The sequence below is a fragment of the Anolis sagrei genome, chromosome 9 (assembly GCF_037176765.1).
Source record: "Anolis sagrei isolate rAnoSag1 chromosome 9, rAnoSag1.mat, whole genome shotgun sequence".
In the NCBI taxonomy this organism is placed as follows: domain Eukaryota; kingdom Metazoa; phylum Chordata; class Lepidosauria; order Squamata; family Dactyloidae; genus Anolis; species Anolis sagrei.
This window is the reverse complement of record NC_090029.1, coordinates 10,858,797-10,884,737: the sequence shown is the minus strand read 5'-3', so window position 1 is coordinate 10,884,737 and position 25,941 is coordinate 10,858,797. Positions and strand designations below refer to the sequence as shown.

At 42.9% G+C, this 25,941-nt stretch overlaps 1 protein-coding gene across 1 annotated transcript in view; it reads right to left on the bottom strand.

Annotated features, from left to right (window-relative positions):
• Positions 1-18,116, bottom strand: part of TSPAN3 (tetraspanin 3) — a 34,225-nt gene extending 16,109 nt beyond the window's left edge. The window contains exon 1 of the mRNA XM_060755728.2: positions 17,941-18,116. Within this exon, the coding sequence (XP_060611711.1) occupies positions 17,941-18,003 (63 nt within the window). The 5' untranslated portion in view covers positions 18,004-18,116. The remainder of the gene's footprint in view (positions 1-17,940) is intronic.
• Between the last annotated feature and the right edge of the window lie 7,825 nt (positions 18,117-25,941).

Here is a 25,941-nt window from a genome sequence, read left to right as displayed (position 1 = left end):
TTCTCTGACTGCCTTTAACATTGTCTTCAAATGTAATGATTCAGAAGGCGAGGACAGGAATAATAATAGTAATAGTAATAGTAATAGTAATAATAATAATAATAATAATAATAATCTTTACTTATACCCCGCCACCATCTCTCCAATGGGGACTCAGGGCAGCTTAAATGAGCCCAAGCCCAAACAACACATGACAATAAAATAGAAACCAAAGCACAAACAGCACAGTAAAATACATTACAGGAATGTTTGAAATTAAAAAGCAAAAGGAAGGAAGGAAGGAAAATAAGATAAATCGAGAGTCTTTTTGGCAGCCCCCCCCCACCCCAAATAGGAGTCATATATTATTTTATAATGATAAGTGAAAGCTGGGAGAATTAATGTGCTAGTATAGAAGGAAAAAACCATGAATACTTTTGGAATATTTGGCTTATCAGTATACTTAATAGTTTGGTCCAATGTAGACAAAGCACAACAGGATAACAAAGATAATTCTGAAACTCCCGTTATGAAAACAGAATGTGATTCCCTATGCTACATCCAAAACCAAGTGAACAAATGTCAATCAACATCATGAAGTAATGACATAAAGAGATTACTACTTATAAATAGAGCACCCTTAGACTGATAGAATATCCGACACCATTCATGAACCACTAAATAACTATGTGTGAACAGTACATTGCCCCAGGCCCAAAACAGTTCCTGTACACAACTATTTTAGATTGTGCTGATGCTACACAGTTCCCGAAGCTGTGTAAAGAATACCACAGCTATAAAGCTAAGCGTTCCTGTTCAGGTTAATGAGGTTTTGCAACATCCGTGGGAATGAGCTTCACATAGCCAATAAAATGATATTAGCAGTGTTACTTGATGTTTTATTGTTCTCCCATACCACCATCAAGAAAAACTTCATCTATTACTATAGCGTGAAAGCTTAAGACTGCTGAAGTACAAGTAAGTTTGCAAGCGAAGCTTCCTATTGTATTGTGCTTCTATAAATATGTATTAACAACCTTAGATATGTAGATGAGACCACTTTGATGACTGAAAGTGAGGAGGAGCTGAGAAGCCTTCTAACCAAGGAGAAAGAAGAAAGGGCAAAAGCCGAGTTGCAGTTAAACATCAAAAACCCCAAGATGATGGCAACCAGACTGATTGGGAACTGGCAAATAGAGGGAGAAAACCTGGAGGCCGTGACAGACTTTGCATTTCTAGGGACGAAGATTCCTGCAGACACAGACTGCAGCCAGAAAATCTGAAGATGTTTCCGTCTTGGGAGGAGAAATGACCAATCTCGAGAAAATAGTGAAGAGTAGAGACATCATACTGGCAACAAAGATCCACATAGTTAAAGTAATGGTATGCCCCGTAGCAACCTATGGATGTGAGAGTTGAACCATAAGGAAGGCTAAGCGAAGGAAGAGAGATGCTTTTGGACTGTGGTGCTGTAGGAAAGTTCTGAGAGTGCCTTGGACTGCAAGAAGATCCAACCAGTCCAGGAAATAAAGCCTGGCTGCTAACTGAAGGGAAGGATATTAGAGGCAAAGATGGAGCACTTTGGCCACATAATGCGAAGACAGGAAAGCTTAGAGAAGATGATGATGGGAACATGGAAGGAAAAGGGACGAGGGGCCAACCAAGGGCAAGATAGATGGATATTATCCTGGAAGTGACTGGCTAGACCTTGAAGGAGCTGGGGGTGGCAACGGCCAATGAAGAGTTTGTCACGAAGAGTCGGAAGTGACTGAACAAATAAACAACAACATAAATAATAAACAACAACACCTGATTCGAAGTATAGCTGATGCTACAAGTCAAGCTGTCAATCACGTTTGGGACACAAAAGACAATGGATTCCCAAAATCGCAACACAAATCTACCACAAGTTGCCGTACATAAATCACAAAGGTAAATGTTTCTTTTCTTGCAGCTTATATAATACAATACGTTAGTTATATGTTTAATATTGTATTATATAAGCTGCAAAAAAATACATTTACTTTTGTGATTTATGTACTACGACTTGTAGTGGATTTGTGTTTGTTGCAATCGTGCTTGGGAGCCACATTTTTTTCATGTCAGGAGCGACTTGAGAAATTGCCAGTCACTTCTGGTGTGAGAGAATTGGCCGTCTGCAAGGATGTTGCCCAGGGGATGCCCAGATGTTTTGCTGTTTTACCATCCTTGTGGGAGGCTTCTCTCATGTCCCTGCATAGAGAGCTGGAGTTGACAGAGGAAGCTCATCCACGCTTTCCCTGGATTCGAACCTGTGACCTGTTGGTCTATAGTTGGTCTTAACCCATTGTGCTAGTGCTCCTGGGAGCCACATGTGGGAGCTACATTAAAACACTTCAAAGAATCTCCTAAAAATCCAAGTGGCACATTTTAAATGTTTAAAGATCTGACAGCCCAAGACTCATTAAAATGCTGCAAACTGTGAAGTAGGAACAAATGGGTTCAAAACTAATGGAATATAATTCTGCCTCTGGACTACTATCATGCCTTTGATGGCTGGCAATCAGAGGTTAACTATGGCCCTAGCAAAACACATCAAACTCTTCTATTCCTCCTGTGTTTGCAAATCTAGAATAGTAAAAAAAAAATTCTTCTCTCTTGCCTTTGAGACTTCAAAACTGAAAGATTTTTGTGAAGACAAAACAGATGGTAAGGCAGGTATAATATGCTGCAGCTACCAAAAGAAGACTTCTTTTGTAGACAGTCCTATGCAAAAAGCAGCAATACGTTCCAGATTTCAGAAAGCGTGTGTCCACTCACTAGTTTTGTCTGAAAATCAAATAGATTTTCTTTTTCTGCCACATCACCAGAAAAGCGTTTGAAAGATCAAAGAATGAAACCAGCTGGATCAGACCTAAAGTCCTGTCTAGTTCAGCATCCTGTTTTCTTCAGAATAGGAAGCCAGATGTTTCTGGGAAGCACAAATGCAAGATATAAAAGCCTCCCCGCTTCTTTCACGGCTTTTCTTCTTTCTTCACGGCTTGGCATTCAGGTGCATCATTATTATTATTATTATTATTATTACTATTATTATTATTATTATTATTATTATTATATTGTCTTGTCGAAGGCTTTCATGGCCGGAATCACTGGGTTGTTGTAGGTTTTTCCGGGCTATATGGCCATGTTCTGGAGGCAATTATTCTCCTGACGTTTCACCTGCATCTATGGCAAGCATCCTCAGAGGTAGTGAGGTCTGAGCGCCCCCATTCTCCGTCCGGAAGACGTATTTGATGTTGGGGTCAGGGAAAGTGGCGGCCGACTGGATGCTAGCGATGGCCACGCTGGTGGGATCCTCGCCTGTGGCCACTGCGCCTTCCTGGATCTGCACGGTCCCCTCGTCCGCCTCCACGGCCTTCTGCTGCCCCTTCATGGCTTCACCTTGTGAGGCATCAGAAGAGCAGAACTGGCCTCAGGGATTGTCCGTCCTGCTTCCTCCTCGGATCCCGTGGAGGCGGACGAGGGGACCGTGCAGATCCAGGAAGGCGCAGTGGCCACAGGCAAGGATCCCACCAGCGTGGCCATTGCCAACATCTAGTCGGCCGCCACTTTCCCCGACCCCAACATCAAATACGTCTTCCGGACGGAGAATGGGGGTGCTCAGACCTCACTACCTCTGAGGATGCTTGCCATAGATGCAGGCGAAATGTCAGGAGAAAAATTGCCTCCAGAACATGGCCATATAGCCCGGAAAAACCTACAACAACTCATTATTATTATTATTATTATTATTATTATTATTCTGCCTTTGACCTTGGAAGTATTATGTAGCTAGCATGACCAGAACACTGGACAGAAAGATCGGGATCAAAAAGAACTGCAATCCATAAATGTATTTGACCCTAAGCAACACAAACATATTGTGCTTTTTTAAAAAGGGCCTGAAAGGGTATTGAAAAACAAAAAAAGGTAGGAAAAGCAAACAATGCCTCCATTCTCTTGTATTCACTGAGCTGTGTTGCTATGGAGCCAGAGCTGACTCTTCAGCGCTGACAGATTCTTTGAACGAAATTCACACCAAGCTGCAGAAAGCTCTTTCCAAGATACATATAAAAAAAAGGTGACTCAAGGTTTCAATGAAACAAAAAGGCACCCAGAGAGCTTCTTAGATCAATACTTTTATTGAGGCATTTCATGGAACTACAACTCAATATTCTGCCTGAGGGGATCATCTTTCTTAAAATGGTGTTCAAATTACACTTGTTCAGTTCTGAAGGGAACATGAGAACATTAGCTGCACTCTCAAGTTTCAATCCTGGTAATAATTCATAGGTTCAGGTACTAATGAACTTTATCTTGTTCTGATCATCTGTGCAGCACTATGTTTAATGTAGTATGCTGAAGCAAGAAATTAGCAGCACTTATGTACATACACACCAGATATTAAAGAATGTGTTACCTGGGTTGTCTCTGTAGATCTTAGAAAACAATGTCTAGATTCAAGCCAGCATGTCAACGACTTAAATCTAGACATAGTTTTCTAAGATCTACAGAAACACCCGCTGGTACACCTCAGCAAGTGAGAGTCCAAAAGTGGCAGGCTCAAACCCAGAACCTCAACCAATGGCTGATACCAAATGAGAGACTCCCCCCTGGGCACACAGAAGACTGGGCGACTTGGAAGGTGCTGAACAGACTGCGCTCTGGCACCACGAGATGCAGAGCCAACCTTCAGAAATGGGGCTACAAAGTGGAATCCTCGACATGCGAATGTGGAGAGGAGCAAACCACTGACCACCTGCTGCAATGCAACCTGAGCCCTGCCAGATGCACAATGGATCTTCTTGCAGCAACACCAGAGGCACTCCAAGTGGCCAGCTACTGGTCAAAGGACATTTAGTCAACTACCAAACTCACAAATTTTGTATTATGTCTGTTTGTTTGCTTTGTTCTGTTAGAAATGTAATATAATTGACTGGCTGCCCTGACACGAAATAATAATACCTGGGTTGCTGTGAGTTTTCCGAGCTGTATGGCCATGTTCCAGAAGCATTCTCTCCTGACGTTTTGCCCACATCTATGGCAGGCATCCTCAGAAGTTGTGAGGTATGTTGGAAACTTGGCAAGCGAGGTTTATGAATCTGTGGAATGTCCAGGGTGGAAGAAAGAACTCTTGTCTCACCTCTGCAGGAGTCTACTGTATACTATGCAGCTGTGGACAAGTCTATAGAGGGACCACCAAACGCAGAATTGGCCAGGCACAAATCAAGGAACATGAAAGGCACTGCAGACGAATTCAACGAGAGAAGTCAGCCATAGCAGAGCATCTGATGAATCAACCTGGACACAGCATATTATTTCAGAACACAGAAATTCTGGACCTCTCTCACAACCACCATGTCAGGCTACACAGAGAAGCCACTGAAATCCACAAGTATGTAGACGATTTCAACAGAAAGGAGGAAGCCATGAAAATGAACAAAATCTGGTTACTAATATTTAAAAAAACTCAAAAATCAAGACAACAAATAAAAAGCAGGGGAATTCCAAACAAGAAGCGGGGTTTACATATCTGTGGAATGTCCAGGGGAATTCCAGGGATGAAATTATCAGGGCCAGCTAACACCTCCTAACAAAGGATTCCCCCAAGCAGCAAGCAGCCAGGCTTTGAAGCTGCAAGGCCATTAAATGCTAATCAAGCTGGTCATTTACAACGTTCACTCTTGCTTCAAACAGACAAGAGTCCTTTCTCCCACCCTGGACTTTATTCCACAGATATACGTATGATTTGTTGATTTTGTTATTTCATATTTTGTAATGTTTTTTGTTAATTTGTACTTATTATGTTGTATTATTTTGGGCTTGGCCTCATGTTAGCCACTCCGAGTCCCCTTTGAGGAGATTGTGGCAGGTTATAAATAAACTGTATTATTATTATTGTTGTTGTTGTTATTATTATTATATACACGCCACTTGCCTAGTTTCCAACAGACCCCTCAACCTCTGAGGATGCCTGCCATAGATGTGGGTGAAACATCAGAAGAGAATGCTTCTGGAACATGGCCATATAGCCCAGAAAGCTCACAGCAACCCAGTGATTTTGGCCATGAAAGCCTTCAACAACATCATGTGATAACTATTTTTTAAAGAGTTTGCAGTAGCCTTCTACAATCTTTGGTTTAATTTGTATGGAGGGCAAGGAAAAAAATCAGCAATTTTTTAAAGAAAAACTTCACAAAAGTTTTCTGAGAAACCCTCAGTTCCACTGATCGCTTATATTTTCAATTCTGATGTTTGCTATGAAGTGTTGTCGTGTTGTGTGATATTTTACTGAGACTAAATTGAGCTGACACAGATCCAAAAACCCTAAGCTCATATACTGCTGACAAATTTTTCTGGAGGGGCACATGATTCCATTTTCCAAAAATAAATGGGCTGATCTAACAAAAGGGCAAAGAGGAATCTGACCAGAACATAACAAATCTATTTAATTAGATGGCCGTTCTTGTATTATTTCACTCAAGTTGGAGTAGCAAATTTCTGTGTGATATTAGGAGAGGTGGGTAAGAAATGAAATAATAATAATAATAATAATAATAATACAGGAACAAATTGTTTTGTCTGTCCTGGTCCTGTATAAGTTTGACTTCAGGTCCAATATTCCTTCCTACATCACTTAACACAACAGATGAAATGCATAATTTTCATCAGTCCTATGGACAAAACAATCCATTTACATACTCTGTTTCTCCTATAAGGAAAGAAAAATGGATTGGGATGTTGCGAAAATACAGAAAACTAGGATTTCAGGTGGTATCAGGGCTCTGCCATTTCGGCACAACATGCTAATCCCTGCCTTTCCACTCCCAAAATAAATACCTGCATTACCTGACTGCAACAGCCTTAATACTAAGGACAAACCTGTAAATAATTTGGTATATCCTGTTGTTAAAAAACAAAACAAAACCAGCAAAGGTAGTTAATGTGATATAATACACACATTTTATATTCTAAAAATATAAAAACCAAGTGACAGACATTCAAACTGCATTTCTAAAATTCGAAGAGAATTAATTATTTTCCAAAAGCACCACCTTTACATCAATGCAGACCTGGAAACAATGCTGGCCTTTATCTTTCTCAGACAGAAACCACGCAGCATAAAAGAAAAACCAGAATCCCATAGCTCTTCAACGTTTGTTTCCCTTGCCTCTCTAGATGTGCTCGTTGCCAGCATTCCTGTTCTGATGTAAGGTTATGTAAAAGCATTTTCTATTTAAAGTCCTGCTTTGTTATCCTCCACAAATCTTTAAACTATCTTCAGTTGTTAGTGGCACTAAGGCAGCTTCTGGCAATGGTGAATGTGCAATATCCAAATCACCCTGTCATATTTGACTTACTTATATTTAGAAACCTTTAAATGACTTCCCTACATGAACTGCCATCTAATTAGTTCCAAAATCACCTTCACAGCCTAACAACAGAGCATGAGTGTTTCAGTGTGCGTTCATACATTTCTCAGTTTTGCAAAAGCTCACATCTCATCTGGAATGTTGTTGCTAAAGAGCCAAGAAACAGGCAATCATAGAGAACTTGTATTGTATAGACACTAATTGGAGTAAAAGAAGAGTGTGTATATATGCCTCAAATACTGCATAAAAATGCCAACACAACATAAACAAGATAGCAATTTAAGAAGCTTTGCGTGAGAAGATAAATGGCAGCTGAAGTGCTCTGTTAGTACAAGAAAGTACTGAAAACATCGCCCTGTTCATCTGTAAAGAAAACTAGTAAGGCCCTATCTACACTGCTATATAATGCAGTTTCTGAATCTGGATTAATAATAATAATAAAATAATAAAACTTTATTTATACCCCGCCATCATCTCCCCAAGTGACTCGGAGCGGCTTACATGAGGCCAAGCCCAACAACGCATCAAAAACAACAAGCAGTAATAAAATAACAAGCAATAAACAAAGTAAACAATACAATTAATATAACTCACAGGTAGACAATAAACACGAGAATTTAAAAACCTATGGATTGTGGCGCAGCTGGATGAGTGTCAGCTGCATTAAGATCACTCTGACCAAAAAGGTCATGAGTTCGAAGCCAGCCCGGGTTGGAGTGGGTTTCCAACCAATTGTGTGTAGCCTGTTGTCGACCTTTGCAACCCGAAAGACAGTTGCACCTGTCAAGTAGGAAAATTAGGTACCACCTTAAAGTGGGGGGAGGCTAAATTAACTGATTTATGAGGCCATAAAGAAGACTCCAGCAAAGCATTCCAGCGGGGAAGCATGTGGGGAATGCGGAAGTGCTTCATCAGTGTCGCTGATGGACGATGAAAGCGATAGCTCCCCTGGCAGCCAGAAAAAGTTAAATAGCCTCTGTGTATGTCTGTATATGTTTGTATGTCAAAAATTGGCATTGAATTTTGCCATATAAGTGCACACTGTAATCCGCCCTGAGTCCCCTGCGGGGTGAGAAGGGCGGAATATAAAAACTGTAAATAAATAAATAAATAAATAAATATGGCTGGGCCAAATGTAATAGTTAAAACTTTAAAAATAAATGCTGGATATGAACAGAGGGTGTATCTATTTGGAGGGTTTTAAATCAAAAGTAAAGAGCAACCCAACAGGTAATTAAAGTGCTTCTCGGAGTATTTGCAGGGGATTGTTTCCTTTATTCAGGGAAAGCACACTGGAACAGTCATGTTTTCAGGCTGCTCCTAAAGTCTGCCAATGTGGGGGCTTGTCTGGTATCCTTGAGGAGCGAGTTCCAGTGTCGAGGGGCCACCATAGAGAAGGCCCTCTCCCTTGTGAGAGCGAGAGCAGGGCCTCCCCAGATGAACAAAGAGATTGCGCGTGGGTTTGTACACAGAAATGCAGTTCGTACACAGAAATCCGGATTCTGTGACTTGCTAGTGATAGAAAGTAACATCAGATCAAGGTTATAACTTGGATTCCTCCAGGTAGTAAGAAGCCAGACCTTGAAACTGTTAGGTCATCAAATGCTAATCAAGGTGGCCAATTGCAACATTCACACGCCTCCAACAAACAAGAGTTCTTTCTCCCACCCTGGACTTTCCACAGATATATAAATCCCACTTCCCAAGTTTCCAACAGACCTCACAACCTCTCAGGATGCCTGCCATAGATGCAGGCAAAATGTCAGGAGATAATGCTTCTGGAACATGGCCAGACAGCCCGGAAAACTCACAGCAACCCAATAACTGCTCTAGTTGAGCACAGCATCATCCTGCCAAATGTCTTTAAAAATACTTCCAAAAATAGGAAGTTTTTGCACTGTGATGGAATAAACCCATTTTATACCAGTGTTGTTTCTAATTTACGCTTCACATGGACAAGTTACAATCAGTAATTACAATGCTCCATTTCCCCGGGTTTAAGTCATTAACTTGATTAAGTGCTACAAATTAACATTTATTGTTCTGCCATATACCAATGAAACAGGTAATGCATTGTTTACTTCCAACTCTGTAGCTGGCTGACAACTGCTCACAATATTACAATCATTTTCAAAATATCAAATAGACATTATAAGTGTCACATTATCCTTCTAAACAAGAAAATAAACTTTCAAGAGGTCCACCATAGGGAGTACTATGTTACATTTAAGAGCCTTGAAGCAACAACAGCTCTTTTCAGAAGTGCTATTTGCAGCAATGCTATTTCTGTTGACACTATTGTGTTACAAGCTTCCAACCTTTCAAAAGCCAAATATTTTTAACCACTGGGACACCTGGTTTTACTGGAACTCTACCACATCTGATCAAAAAGGACATACTGTATTTATAATATTCCTAAATGCTGCTCCATTTACTGGTCTCAGGTAGATGCTTTGTGTCCTGCCTATATCTCTGCATCCCAGAGAAATGCTACTCCACTAACCCACAAACACCATTTTAACACCAGTGAGATGACAATTTGCAGCACAGCTGATTGGTAATCTTTAAAAGAAAATGGCTACAGACACTTGAGAAATAATTCTTCTATGTTGCATGCATGGCCCAAATGAAGCAATCTGAGGAATACTTTGATTTGTATTTGCCGTAATCCCACATCTCTTACCCAACCATTCTTGTTTCTTATGTTTGTAAGTTGCCTCATATATAGGCAAAGGTAAAGGTTTTCCCCTGACATTAAAAGTCTAGTTGTGCCTGACTCAGGGAGGTGGTGCTCATCTCCATTTCTAAGAGCCGGTGTTGTCTGTAGACACCTCCAAGGGCATGTGGCTGACATCACTACATGGAGTGCCATTACCTTCCTGCCGGAGCAGTACCTATTGCTGTACACACGTTTGCATGTTTTCAAACTGCTAGGTTTGAGACGTCTGACTTGGCCACAGTGGTCCATGCTCTTGTTACATCCCGAATAGACTACTACAATGCACTCTATGTGGGGCTGCCTTTGAAGACTGCCCCTTGAAGTTTCAACTAGTCCAACGGTTGGCAGTCAGGTTGCTCACCGGAGCGACGTACAGGGAACGTACAACTCCTTTGTTACGCCAATTCCACTGGCTACCAATCAGCTTCCGAGCACAATTCAAAGTGCTGGTTTTAACTTTTAAAGCCCTAAATCAGGGGTCCCCAAACGTTTTAAACAGAGGGCCAGGTCACAGTCCCTCAAACTGTTGGAGGGCCGGATTATAATTTGAAAAAAACATGAATGAATTCCTATGGACACTGCACATATCTTATTTGTAGTGCAAAAAAAACACTTTAAAACAATATAATAATTAAAATGAATAACAATTTTAACAAATATAAATTTATTAGTATTTCAGTGGAAAGTTTGGGCCTGCTTTTGGCTGATGAGATAGAATTGTTGTTGTTGTATGCTTTCAAGTCATTTCAGGCTTAGGTTGACTCTGAGCAAGGGCCGGGTAAATGACCTTGGAGGGCCATATCTGGTCCTCGGGCCTTAGTTTGAGGACTCCTGCCCTAAACGGTTCTGGCCCAGGCTACCTGTCCGAACGTATTTCCTGCCACAAACCATCATGAAGTTTAAGATCTGCAGGAGAGGCCCTGCTCTCGATCCCACCACTATCACAAATATGGTTGATTTTTTTTGTTGTGTCAGAAGTCGCTTCTGGTGTGAGAGAATTGGCTGTCTGCAAGGACGTTGCCCAGGGGACACTCGGATGATTTTGATGTTTTTATCATCCTTAAGGGAGGCTTCTCTCATGTCCACACATGAGGAGCTGGAGCTGATAGAGGGAGCTCATCCACCTCTCCCCGGATTCGAACCTGCGATCTGTTGGTCTTCAGTCCTGCCGGCACAGGGGTTTAACCCACTGCGCCACCGGGGGTTCCTTAACATGGTTGATGGGGACGAAAGACAGGGCCTTCTCAGGCGTGGCCTCTCACCTATGGTACAGCTCCCTAGAGATATCAGATTGGCCACCTCCTCTTGTCTTTTAGAAGGAAAATCAAGACCTAGTGATGGGACCAAGCATTTGATCAGTGAGCAGCAAGTGGAAGAAGATCACACAACTTATGGCAATGAATTGACCCAGAATGGTTTTTGGAGTTTGATTTTAATGGATGTGTCTTAATTGTTTTAATTATTGTTTAAATTTTTAATATTTTGATTGTACTGTGGTTGTTTTTATGAAGCTAGCATCATATGATACATTTGTTAGGCCGCCCTGAGTCCCCTTTTGGGGGGGGGGGGGGAGAAGAGCGAGGTATAAATATAGGAAATAAATAAATAGGTTGGCAGAAGCTGGGCCTAACAGCGGCAGCTCACCCCACTCCCTGGATTCCAACCACTGACCTTTCAGACAGCGAGTTCAGCAGCTCAGTGGTTTAGCCAACTGTGCCACCTCATATATATGTGTATGTAATATATATACACACACAGAGGGAGACCTCGAGTTACAAACATCCAACTTACAAATTACTCATAGTTAAGAAATGGGGTGAGACAACAGGAAGTGAGAGAAGTCTACCCCTCGGGAGGGAAATTCTCTCTTGAAAGAGTTATTATCATGGGACAAAGGGGTCTCACTGAAGCTTTATCACCAATTCTTATGCCCACAACAAGCTAATTTTTCAAAATCCAGAAAGTTGAGATGAAATCTTCTCAACAAGGGCGCAGACAGAAAAACAAAGACCACAGGGGTGCTCGCCCGTCCCTATACTAGCCAAAACTTTCTGGACAATCTATGCATGATATGATAGAGGTAACCTTACTCAACCAAAACAGTATTTTCTTTTTCTGACTGATTGATTAGAAACATGAATCTGAAGCTAAAAGCAAGAGTCGTCATTGAATTTCTAGCAAAAGAAGGTTGTGCATCTAAGGAAATCCATCATCTCCTGAAGCATATTTATCATTTGGCCCCTTCTGACTTTTAATTGTTTGGACCTCAGAAAGACACCCTATGTGGTTTCAGATTCAATGACTCGAATAATGTTTAAACAGCTTTAAAATCATAGGTCAAGAAGCAAAACCCTGAATTTTTCCCAAATGGTTTTGATGCCTGGGTTAAACAATGGCACAAATGTGTACAACTTGATGGTGTCTATGTTGAACGGTAGCGTTGTGTAGAGTACAGCTCAGTCTATGATCTGTAGCAACTTCTGTTGTTATATGTCCATTCATAATGTTTTTATGACAAAGGAGGCAAAACTTTTAGACCCACCCTCGTATATAGACTGATAAAATATATCTATTCTGACTTACATACACATTCAACTTAAGGACAAACCTACAGAATCTATTTTGCTTGTAACTTAGTGACTACCTGTATATATATTTCCAAGAAGACAAGACAACCATTGCTAGTTAGTTATCTCCCTTTTTTTAAAGTGAAGGGAGCTATAAAAATGAAGAAAAACAATGAATCTAAATTGTTTTTGGTGATGATTTCCCACATTTATCTTTTGATTGAGAGGCAAAGCAGCTCACAAGGCAATTTAATACCTACAACATACAAATATTCTAAATGAGCTCCCTGATACTATGTGAGACACATTCCCAGAAATTAACCGCACCTCCTCTCAATCCAAATGCGTATCTATTCTTATCTATTCTTATTTAGAATGCTCTTCTCCACACTTGCATGTCGTGGCAAGAGCGCAAGAGATGAAGAAATTTGCCAGTATTGTTTTGTCGCTGCGAGACTAATAATAGCTAAAACCTAGAAGGGGGAAAAAAGTTAACTATTAAGGATTGGAGGGATAAATTAGTAGATTATATCTAAATGGCCAAACAGACAAATAGCAGCAGAGGAGGAAATAATGAAGAATTTGTTAAAAAATGGAGGTTGGCAATTGGATATCTCGAAAAGAAGACAAAAGTAGATTTGAAGATCGCCATAAAGGGGATTTAGTGAAAGAAGAGACATGTGGGTAGGTGTGGGTTAGTTATATGATCCATACGGAGTGGTGTCGGAGGTCATGGGGTTGGGTTCATGGGTGTGGGGTTAGAAGCAGTGTTTCTCAACCTGGAGGTTGGAAGCCCTGAGGGGGGTCGCGAGAGGGGTGTCAGAGGGGTCACCAAAAACCATCAGACAACACTGTATTTTCTGTTGGTCATAGGGATGTTACAAGTTTGGCCCAATTCTATTATTGGTGGGGTTCAGAATGCTCTTTGATTGTAGGTGAACTATAAAATCCCAGCAACTACAACTCTCAAATGTCAAGGTCCATTTCCCCCGAACTCCACCATATTTGGGCATATGGAGGATTCATGCCAAGTTTGATCTAGATCCATCATTGTTTGAGTCCACAGTGCTCTCTGGATGTAGGTGAACTACAGCTCCAAACTCAAGATCAGTGCCCACCAAACCCATCCAGTGTTCTCTGTTTGTCGTGGGAGTTCTGCCTGCCAAGATTACATTGTTGGTGAAGTTCAGAATGCTCTTTGATTGTAGGTGAACTATAAATCCCAGCAACTACAACTCCCAAATGACAAAATCAATCCCCCCCCCCAACCACACCAGTATTCAAATTTGGACATAAGGGGTATTTGTGCCTGTATATCAGATATTTACATTATGATTCATAACAGTTGCAAAATTGCAGTTATGAAGTAGCAACAAAAATAATTTTATGGTTGGAGGTCACCACAACATGGGGAACTGTATTCAGGGGTTGCGGCATTAGGAAGGTTGAGAACCACTGGGTTAGAGGGATAATAAATGTTAAGGTATATAACTGTAGAGTCAAAGTTGAATTTTCATATGTTTAATGAGCACTGACTGTATACCATTCTGCAAACTTGCATACTCTTTTGTGTGTGTGTGTGTATATATATATATATTGTTTTTTCCCCCCTCTTTTGGTTTTGTTTCCTGTGTGCACCATAAACCAATAAAATTATTAAAACAAAAAACAACAACAAAAAACAAATGCATATCTATTCTTAATAAAGCAACTCATTTCAAGATTGAGATTTGTTTTTACAAAATGCTGCAGTAACTTCATGGCAGCGCATGGCTTCCAATCCAGACATCCCTTAACTGAAAGGAAATTGATTTCATTAGCAGGGCATGCAGCTATTTTGGGCCGCCTTTGTGCTCTATTTCAGTGACCTCCTTTCGGACCTGACATTGCAATCCTGGAAGCTGAGAGCCTTCATTTAATGGAAACGGTCCCATTACTTTCTGCTCCACCCACCGATATGCATCACACATTTGGGAACCAGATGAAAGCCCCGGAGGGTTCATCTGCTTTGAGGAGGCATGCGGATGTACCTTCCATAAGGACGAGTCTCTCCACCTTCTGCCTTTTGGCTCTATGGAAACTCTGCTTTTTTAAAAGGCTACAGTTTTTTTGGGACAGAAGGGGGGGGGGAGCAAGGTCACAAGGGAGGGACAATGGAGCCTCAAAAGAAGGCACTGTGCTCTGTTTCCCAAAGCATGACACCAAACTGGGAGGGATAGCCAATACTCCAGAAGACACAAGCAGAATTCAAAATGATCTTCAGAGATTAGGGAGATGATTGGCCAATACTAACAAAATGAAGTTCAACAGGGACAAATGCAAGATACTCCACTTAGGCAGAAAAGAATGAAATGCAAAGAGAGAGAATGGGGGACGATGCCTGACTCAAGAGCAGGACGCGTGAAAAAGATCTTTGAATCCTTGTGGACAACAAGTTAAACATGAGCCAACATTTGAAATTGTTATTATGTCACTATTACTATAATTATAAAGAGCCAGTATATGGAACTTGTTTTAATATTTGTATTGGAAAGTGCTTTTTGTACTTTTAAAGGTTGTATATTTTATGTCATGGCCTATAGCTAGTACAATAAACAATTCGTTTAATCACATGTCATGCGGCGGCAAAAAAAAAGCCAACGGGATTTTGGCCTGCATCAATAGGACTCTAGTGTCTAGATCCAGGTAAGTCATGCTACCCCTCTATTCTGCCTTGGTTAGACCACACCTGGGATGCTGCGTCCAATTTTGGGCACCACAACTGAAGGGAGATATTGACAAGCTGGAATGTGTAAAGAGGAAGAGGGCAACTCAAATGATCAAGGGTCTGGAGAACAAGCCCTATGAGGAGTGGCTTAAAGAGCTGGGCATGTTTAGCCTGAAGAAGAGAAGGCTGAGAGGAGACATGATAGCCATGTATACATATGTGAGAGGAAGTAATAGGGAGGAGGGAGCATGTTCCTTTCTGCTTCCCTGGAGACTAGGACATGGAACAATGGCTTCAAACTACAAGAAAGGAGATTCCATCTGAACATTAAGAAGAACTTCCAGACGGTGAGAGCTGTTCAGCAGTGGAACTCTCTGCCTCGGAGTGTGGTGGCAGCTCCTTCTTTGTGTGTGTGTGTGTGTATAAATGTAATGTTTGTGGGATGAATGTAACTAAAAAACCACTGAATGAATTGACACCAAATTTGCACACAATACGCCTATTAGGCCATTGAGTGACCATCACTCATAAAAACACTAGAAAACAGCGGAAGAGACTTTAAAAGCCAAAAAATGAAAAACACATTACAATGCATGCGCCTAACCACAGATATATAGACATATACACAGACAAAATACATATACACAGACTGGGCCACAGCAACGCGTGGCAGGGCATGGCTAGTGTGTGTGTCTACATATGCATATTTAAAATCAACATTAACTCAAAAATTTGAGTTAATTAACATTAACTCAAATTTCATATACATATATAAAATTAACATTAACTCAAACACCACTGGACGAATGGACACCAAATGGACACACGAATGGACATTCACCTCTCAGGCCAACGAGTGACCATCACTCATAAAAACACTAGAAAACAGCGGAAGATACTTTAAAAGCCCAAAAATGAAAACACATTAGAATGCATGAGCATAACCACAGATATACACATATACACACACAAAACACATATACACAGACTGGGCCACAGCAACGCGTGGCAGGGGGTGGCTAGTGTGTGTGTGTATCTTTACATATACATATATAAAATTAACATTAACTCAAAAATTAAGTTAATTAACATTAACTCAAATTTTATATACATATATAAAATTAACATTAATATACATATATAAAATTAACATTGATATACATATATAAAATTAACATTAACTCAAAAATTTGAGTTAATTAACATTAACTCAAACATTTTATATACATATATAAAATTAACATTAACTCAAACACCATTTGGACACATTTCACCTCTCAGGCCAACGTGTGACCATCACTAATAAAAACACGGAAAAACACAGCAGAAGAGACATAAAAAAGCCAAAAATTAAACACATTACAATGCATCCACATAACCACAGATTTACACACACAAAACACATATACATAGACTGGGCCACAGCAATGCGTGGCAGGGGACAACTTGTGTGTGTGTGTATCAACATGTACATATATATAATTTAAATAAATGTAATGTTTGTTTGTGGGATTAACATTAACTCAAACACCACTGGGCGAAGGGACACCAAATTTGGACACAGTTCATCTCTCAGGCCAACGCGTGACCATCACTCATAAAAACACTGAAAAACACAGCAGAAGGGACTTTAAAAGCCAAAAAAAATACAACGCAAAATAACATTAAAAAGCCAAAAAAATAAACACATTATAATGCATGCACATAACCACAGAAATGCACATATACACAGACTGGGCCACAGCAACGCATGGCAGGGAACGGCTAGTATATTATATATAGACATAATCCCTGTATTATCATCACCATGATTATTATTAGGTTCTTGTAGGTTTTTTCGGGCTATAGGGCCATGTTCTGGAGGCAATTTTTCTCCTGACGTTTCGCCTGCATCTATGGCAAGCATCCTCAGAGGTAGTGAGGTCTGTTGGAACTAGGAAAAGGGGTTCATTTATCTGTGGAATGACCAGGGTGGGACAAAGGACTATTGTCTATTGGTCATTCCACAGATATATAAACCCATGTTCCTACTTCCAACAGACCTCACGACCTCTGAGGATGCTTGCCATAGATGCAGGTGAAATGTCAGGAGAAAATACCTTTAGAACATGGCCATATAGCCCGAAAAAGCCTACAACAACCCAGTGATTCTCTGCTGAAGTTAGGTGTGAATGTTTCAGCTGACCACCTTCATTAGCATTTGAAGGCCTGGCTGAGCCTGGGAAAATGTTCTGTTGAGAGGTGTTCTGTTGAGAGGTGATTATTATTATTTTAAATATGATGTAAACATTTAATATGATGTAAAGCATGTCGAAGAGGAAAGCCTCTGTGTTAGGAAAGCTTAGAGGAGGTTAGAGGAGGCCTGGGCCAGCTAGGGCCCTCCAGGGGGGTTTGGACTCCAACTCCCATCATTCCTCACCGCCTCAGGCCCTTTCCTTTTCCCCCTCAGCCGCCTGAGAGATGAACTGTGTCCAAATGATGGGAGTTGGAGTCCAAACCCCCCTGGAGGGCCCTAGCTGGCCCAGGCCTCCTCTATGTCTCCCCACCTGAGAGTGAGGCCTAGCAGGCCTGGCTCACCCAGAAGATGAGGTTGAGGAAGACGAGGACGGTCTTGGAGGAGGTGATGCCGCACTGCCCCATGGCTCCTGCTCTTCTTCTCCTCCTCCCGAGGCCTCCGCCGCTTCCACCGCCAGCTGGGCCTCGCCCTGCGACTCCGCCTCCTCCCGGAGAAAGAAGAAGAAGGGGAGGGCTCCAAAATGGCCGGCAGCCGCGTCACTTGTTGACGTCGGAGAGAGAGGAAGCCGAGCGCCGCTAAGATGGCCGCCGGGCGCGTCACATGACATTGAGGGTGGTGTCACGTGATCCGCTTTAGCCAAGATGGCGTCGCGCTGCAGGTTAGAGAGGAAAGGAGCGGCTCAGGTAGCTAGCTAACACTCCAGAGAAAGATGTGTACATAGAATCATAGAATCCTAGAGTTGGAAGAGACCTCATGGGTCATCCAGTCCAACCCCTTTCTGCCAAGAAGCAGGAATATTGCATTCAAATCATCCCTGACAGATGGCCATCCAGCCTGTTTCAAAGCCTCCAAAGGAGCCTCCACCACATATTATTATTATTAATAATAATAATAATAATAATGATTATTATTATTATTATAATGTTGAGATCTTGCAGATTTTAGGCCTATCATGGGATGACATGCCTCTTTAGCAAAACAACTGTAAATTTTGTGGTGAAAAGAGATTTTCAAATGTTACCTATGGTTTCTTTGGAGGATTTTCAACAGAGGCTGGACGGCCATCTGTCAGGAGGGCTTGGATCGTATCTTCCTGCATGGGTCAACCAAAACAGTCTTTTCTTTTCAAGGGTCTGGAGAACAAACCCTATGAGAAGCAGCTAAAAGAGCTGGGCATGTTTAGCCTGAAGAAGGATGATACCCATGGCTTCCTTTTCTGAATGCACTGACCAATTCATCCTCCTGCCATCTACTTTTCCAAGCATTGTTCTGTTTTCTATTGAGCCATGTCTTCTTAGAATCATGGAAGAGACCTCATGGGCCATCCAGTCCAACCCCTTTCTGCCAAGAAGCAGGAATATTGCATTCAAAGCAACCCTGACAGATGGCCATCCAGCCTCTGTTTCAAAGCCTCCAAAGATCTTGCAGATTTTAGGCCTATCATGGGATGACACGCCTCTTTAGCAAAACAAATGTAATGTTTGTGGTGAAAAGAGGTTTTCAAATGTTACCTATGGTTTCTTTGGAGGATTTTCAACAGAGGCTGGAGAGCCATCTGTCAGGAGGGCTTGGATCGTGATCTCGCCCGCGTCGCAAGCACGCTTGGTGGGGACGCAAGACAGGGCCTTTTCTGTGGTGGCCCCCCGACTTTGGAACGCCCTCCCAAAAGATCTCAGACAGGCCCCTACATTGGCAGTCTTCAGAAAGAATTTGAAAGCCTGGCTGTTCCGATGTGCCTTTTCAGATTAGGAACCTCCAATACTAAGTCCTAGAAGCACTTTAGTAGAACCAAGATCACTGCACACTGCACATTGCACTTATTTTATAATCCTACATTCCTCCCGCCACATCAGCACTTTTAATCCTGTACCCACTACTATGGCCGGTCCAGTTTTAATAGTGTCTCGTTGTATTGTTACTGTTTATTGTTTACTTTGCTTAACTGTTTTTAATTTGCTTTATGTATTGTATTGTTGTATTGTGTTCTGAGGCTTCGGCCTGTGTAAGCCGCATCGAATCCTTCGGGAGATGCTAGCGGGGTACAAATAAAGTAATAATAATAATAATAATAATAATCATCATCATCGTATCTTCCTGTGTGGTAGAAGAGGCTTGGACTGGATGGCTCTTGGGGTCTCTTCCAACCTTAGGATGATACCCTTTTGAATGTGTCCAGAGTAGGGAGATTAAAATGATCAAAGAGCTGGAGAACATGCCCTATAAGGAGCGGCTTAAAGAGCTGGGCATGTTTAGCCTTTTTTTTTGTCGTGTCAGGAGCGACTTGAGAAACTACAAGCTGCTTCTGGTTTGAGAGAATTAGCCATCTGCAAGGACGTTACCCAGGGGACACCCGGATGATTTGATGTTTTTATCATCCTTGTGGGAGGCTTTAGCCCGAAGAAGGATGATACCCATGGCTTCCTTTTCTGAATGCACAGACCAATTCATCCTCCTGGCATCTATTTTCCAAGCATTGTTCTGTTTTCTATTGAGCCATGTCTTCTTAGAATCATAGAATCATGGAAGAGACCTCATGGGCCATCCTGTCCAACGCCTTTCTGCCAAGAAGCAGGAATATTGCATTCAAAGCAACCCTGACAGATGGCCATCCAGCCTCTGTTTCAAAGCCTCCAAAGATCTTGCAGATCTTAGGCCTATCATGGGATGACACGCCTCTTTAGCAAAACAAATGTAATGTTTGTGGTGAAAAGAGGTTTTCAAATGTTACCTATGGTTTCTTTGGAGGATTTTCAACAGAGGCTGGACGGCCATCTGTCAGGAGGGCTTGGATCGTGATCCCTTGGGAAGTCTGACTTGGCCACGGTGGTCCATGCTCTGGTTACATCCCGCATTGATTACTGCAATGCGCTCTACGTGGGGTTGCCCTTGAAGACTGCCCGGAAGCTTCAGATGGTCCAGCGCTCGGCAGCCAGGTTGCTAACGGGAGCGGCACTCAGGGAGCATACCACTCCTCTGCTGAGCCAGCTCCACTGGCTGCCAATCTGCTACCGGGCACAATTCAAGGTGCTGGCGTTAGCCTATAAAGCCCTAAACGGTTCCGGCCCCACTTACCTCTCCGAACGCATCTCCACCTATGAACCGACTAGGACATTAAGATCGTCTGGGGAGGCCCTGCTCTCGGTCCCGCCTGTGTCACAGGCGCGTCTGGCGGGGACGAGGGACAGGGCCTTCTCGGTGGTGGCCCCTCGGCTATGGAATGCCTTACCTGTAGACATCAGACAGGCCCCTTCATTGTTGGCATTTCGGAGAAAGCTTAAGACTTGGCTTTATGAACAAGCGTTTGGCTAAACAGGGCAACTGAACACAGAAAGACAGTAAAATTGAACATAGGAATGGCCCAAGGATTATGAGAACGGATCTGATTTCATTGAGGCGTTATGATATGAGTTGATAATTGTTGTTTTTGTCTGCTGTATATGATGTGTTTTAATTGCTTACGACATTGTTGTGATAACCTGTATTGTGTAAACCGCATTGAGTCGCCTGACTGGGCTGAAAAATGCGGTATAGAAATAAAGCAAATAAATAAATAATAAATCTCGCCCGCGTCGCAAGCGAGCTTGGTGGGAACTCGAGACAGGGCCTTTTCTGTGGTGGCCCCCCGACTTTGGAACGCCCTCCCGAAAGATCTCAGACAGGCCCCTACATTGGCAGTCTTCAGAAAGAATTTGAAGACCTGGCTGTTCCAATGTGCCTTTCCAGATTAGGAACCTCCAATACTAAGTCCTAGAAGTACTTTAGTAGAACCAAGATCACTGCACACCGCACATTGCACTTATTTTATAATCCTACATTCCTCCCACCACATCAGCACTTTTAGTCCTGTACCCACTACTCTGGCCGGCCCAGTTTTAATAGTGTCTCGTTGTATTGTTACTGTTTATTGTTTACTTTGCTTAACTGTTTTTAATTTGCTTTATGTATTGTATTGTTGTATTGCATTCTGAGGCTTCGGCCTGTGTAAGCCGCATCGAATCCCTCAGGAGATGCTAGCGGGGTACAAATAAAGTTATAATCATCATCATCATCATCATCATCATCATCATCGTATCTTCCTGTGTGGTAGAAGAGGCTTGGACTGGATGGCTCTTGGGGTCTCTTCCAACCTTAGGATGATACCCTTTTAAATGTGTCCAGAGTAGGGAGACTAAAATGATCAAAGAGCTGGAGAACATGCCCTATAAGGAGCAGCTTAAAGAGCTGGGCATGTTTAGCCTTTTTTTTTTTGTCGTGTCAGGAGCAACTTGAGAAACTACAAGTTGCTTCTGGTTTGAGAGAATTGGCCATCTGCAAGGACGTTGTCCAGGGCACGCCCAGATGATTTGATGTTTTTATCATCCTTGTGGGAGGCTTCTCTCATGTCCCTGTATGAGGAGCTGGAGCTGATAGAGGGAGCTCATCCGCCTCTCTCCGGATTCGAACCTGCAACCTGTTGATCTTCGGTCCTGCCGGCACAGGGGTTTAACCCACTGCGCCACTGTGACTGCAACCAAAGGAAGCCACCTTTCTGCAGAGTCCCTGAAACCTTGGACTGCAAGCAAACATTTAATACAAAGCAAATAAAATTGGAGCTCCTGGTACAGCCGTACCAGAACAGTTTTTCTTATTCTGGGAAGGCACACTGGAACAACCACATCTTCAGGCTTCTCCTAAAGACTGCCAGCGTTGGGGCATGTCTAATGTCCCTGGGAAGTGAGTTCCAGAGTCGAGGGGCCACCACCGAGAAGGCCCTCTCCCTTGTCCCCACTAATCGCGCCTGCAAAGGAGGTGGGAGTGTGAGCAGGGTCTCTCCAGATGATCGAAGAAATCGCGTGGGTTCGTACAAAGAAATGTGGTCACGCAGGTAGGCGGGTCCCAAACCATTCAGGGCTTTGTAGGTAAGACCCTGCACCTTGAATTGGGACCGGAAAATGAACGGCAGCCAGTGGAGCTCCTTAAACAGGAGGGTTGACCGCTCCCTGTAAGGAGCACTGGTTAGTAACCTGGCCGCCGCCCGTTGTACCAGTTGAAATTTCCGGGCTGTTTTCAAGGGCAGCCCCACGTAGAGTGCATTACAGAAATCAAATCTGGAGGTGACTAAGGCATGGACCACCCTGACCAGATCAGACTTCACGAGGTACGGTCGCAGTTGGCACACGAATCTTAATTGTGCAAAGGCCCTCCTGGCCACCGCCGACGCCTGAGCTTCAAGCATCAGTGATGAGTCCAGGAGGACACCCAAACTGCGGACCTGTGACTTCAGGGGGAGTGTAACCCTGTCCAACACAGGTTGCCACCCTATACCCCGATCTGGTTTACGATCTACCAAGAGGACCTCTGTCTTGTCGGGATTAATCTTCAGCCTGTTTCTCCTCATCCAGACAGCCACAGTGGTCAGGCACTCGTCTAGTACCCGAGGGGCTTCCTTGGAATTAGGTGGAAAAGAGTAGTAGAGTTGTGTGTCATCTGCATAAAGATGGCAGCCAACTCCAAAACTTCGGATGACCTCTCCCAGTGGTTTCATGTAGATGTTAAAAAGCATGGGAGATAGAATGGAACCTTGCGGGACCCCACAGGTCAAAGGCCAGGGGTCTGAGCAGGTGTCTCCCAGATTCACCATCTGGGAGCGGCCCTCCAGGAAGGATCGGAGCCACAACAAAACCATGCCTCCAAGGCCCATCCCGGAGAGTCGTCCCAGAAGGATACCATGAACCTGGACTACGCTTGGATGATGAGAAGATTGGGTACGGTTGTTTTTTGTAATAATTGTGCATTGTAATTGCTTATTGGTAATTTATGGATAATGTGTTAAGTCAATTGTTATATGTTGTATGGAACCACTGCTGTTTCTACTGTTTTTACTGTTTGTGAACCGCTGTGAGTCGCCTTCGGGCTTGAGATACAGCGGTATATAAGCAAAGTAAATAATAATAAATAAATAATGATCGATGGTATCAAAAGCCGCTGAGATGTCCAAGAGAACCAACAGGGTCACACTCCCCCGTCCAGCTCCCTACGGAGGTCATCCACCAAGGCGACCAAAGCCGTCTGATCGGAAATAACAGCGTCATTATTCCATTCATGGCGAGAGGATGAGATTGAGAAGGAGAAAAGTAGGCCACGGGGCTGCAATTCCAAGGCGTCCCTCTTCTTTCGCTGACTGCAAAAAGTCCCAAAGGGACGATGACATTTGGTTGCAGTTTGCTGGTTTTTTAGTCCAGCGCAATGGGATGCGATGGAATGCTGTTGGATGCCAAATGGCTCTAAGGGAAAAGCGCACGCACAAATCAATCTGTCTAGTTGTGTAATTAGCATCTCTCACAAAGGGGAAAGCCTCTAAATGTCCCCGTCCTAATATTCGGGGAGCTCAGCATGAAGATAATTCTCTCCCCGACCTATTGTTTACATTAGAAAAAAAGCCCTTTCTCACTCTCACACGCCTTGGGATCTATTTTATCCGGTCTTTAGGGTAAGTTAATCCATTTCTACAAATATGCCACATTCAAAAAATAGCAACTTTTGCTCTCGAGTCCACACTCATAGCACCAGCTTCCTGCCTTCTGTATCACAATCCAGTTCGTGCTTTAACTAATTCACTTGGGCAATTTGGTCTCCTGATTTATTTCAGTCCATGTCTAGGGAGTCAAATGATTCTCAGGGAGAAAAAAGCATAACACTGTAGTGACTGCGTCTTTATTTTACATGGGATTGAATGAAAAGTAATGCCTCCACCTTCGTAACTCCTCAACAGATAGCAGTACTGGTATGCAGCAGGTGCTGGCTTGTTCAGCAGACTCTCCTCTACAGTTCCATTTGGAGGGTTGAATGAAAGGTAATACCTCCACCTTCATAACTCCTCAACAGATAGCGGTACTGGTATGCAGCAGGTACTGGCTTGTTCAGTAGACTCTTCTCTACAGTTCTACTTCGAGGTTTGAATGAAAAGTAATGCCTCCACCTTCGTAACTCCCAACAGCAGTACTGGTATGCAGCAGGTACTGGCTTGTTCAGTAGACTCTCCTCTACAGTTCCCTTTGGAGGGTTGAATGACAAATAATGCCTCCACCTTCGTAACTCCCAACAGATAGCAGTACTGGTATGCAACAGGTACTGGCTTGTTCAGCAGACTCTCCTCTACAGTTCTACTTGGAGGTTTGAATGAAAAGTAATGCCTCCACCTTCGTAACTCCTCAACAGATGGCAGTATTGGTATGCGGCAGGGACTGGCTTGTTCAGTAGACTCTCCTCTATAGTTCCATTTGGAGGGTTGAATGACAAATAATGCCTCCACCTTCGTAACTCCCAACAGATAGCAGTACTGGTATGCAACAGGTACTGGCTTGTTCAGCAGACTCTCCTCTACAGTTCTACTTGGAGGTTTGAATGAAAAGTAATGCCTCCACCTTCGTAACTCCTCAACAGATGGCAGTATTGGTATGCGGCAGGGACTGGCTTGTTCAGTAGACTCTCCTCTATAGTTCCATTTGGAGGGTTGAATGACAAATAATGCCTCCACCTTCATAACTCCTCAACAGATAGCAGTACTGGTATGCAGCAGGTACTGGCTTGTTCAGTAGACTCTCCTCTACAGTTCTGTTTTGGCAGGAAGCGTTAGCATTGTACAGTTGTGTTGTTAAAGTGCGAAGTATGGAACCCTGCACAGACGGTTGGTCCATGCGACTTAAGCAACGTGCAGTCATTGAATTCTTGACAGCAGAAGGTGTCACCCCAAAGGAGATTCATCAGAGAATGCAAGCTGTTTATGTCGATTGTGTTGATGTGAGGACTGTGCACTGTTGGGCGAGAAAGTTTAAAGAAGTGGGAACACCTGACTTACATGACAAACAAAGAGTTGGACATCCTGTGACAACAACCACTGAGTTTCACAAGCAAAAGGTTGACAGATTGATTAGGGACAATCGTCATATCGCTCAGAGAGAAATTTCAAGCATAATCGGCATTTCACAAGAACATGTGGGTCACATTATTGCTTTGCTTGGCTATTGGAAGATCTGTGCATGATGGGTACCCAGGATGCTGATGCCTCAAATAAAAGCGCACAGACTGGATCTCACCACCATACAACATTTTCCATATAGTCCATATTTAGCACCGTCTGTTCCCAATAATGCAAAAAGATCTGCGTGGACATCATTATCCTTCTGATGAAGACATTGAGGGAACTGTGAGACGCTGGTTGCGGAAACAGAGTGTCGACTTCTTCCGTGATGGCTTCAGAAATCCTGTTCATCGTTGGCAGACTGTGATGGATCTGGACCAAACTTGGCACGGATACTCAATATGCCCAAATGTGAACACTGGTGGACTTTGGGGGAAATGGA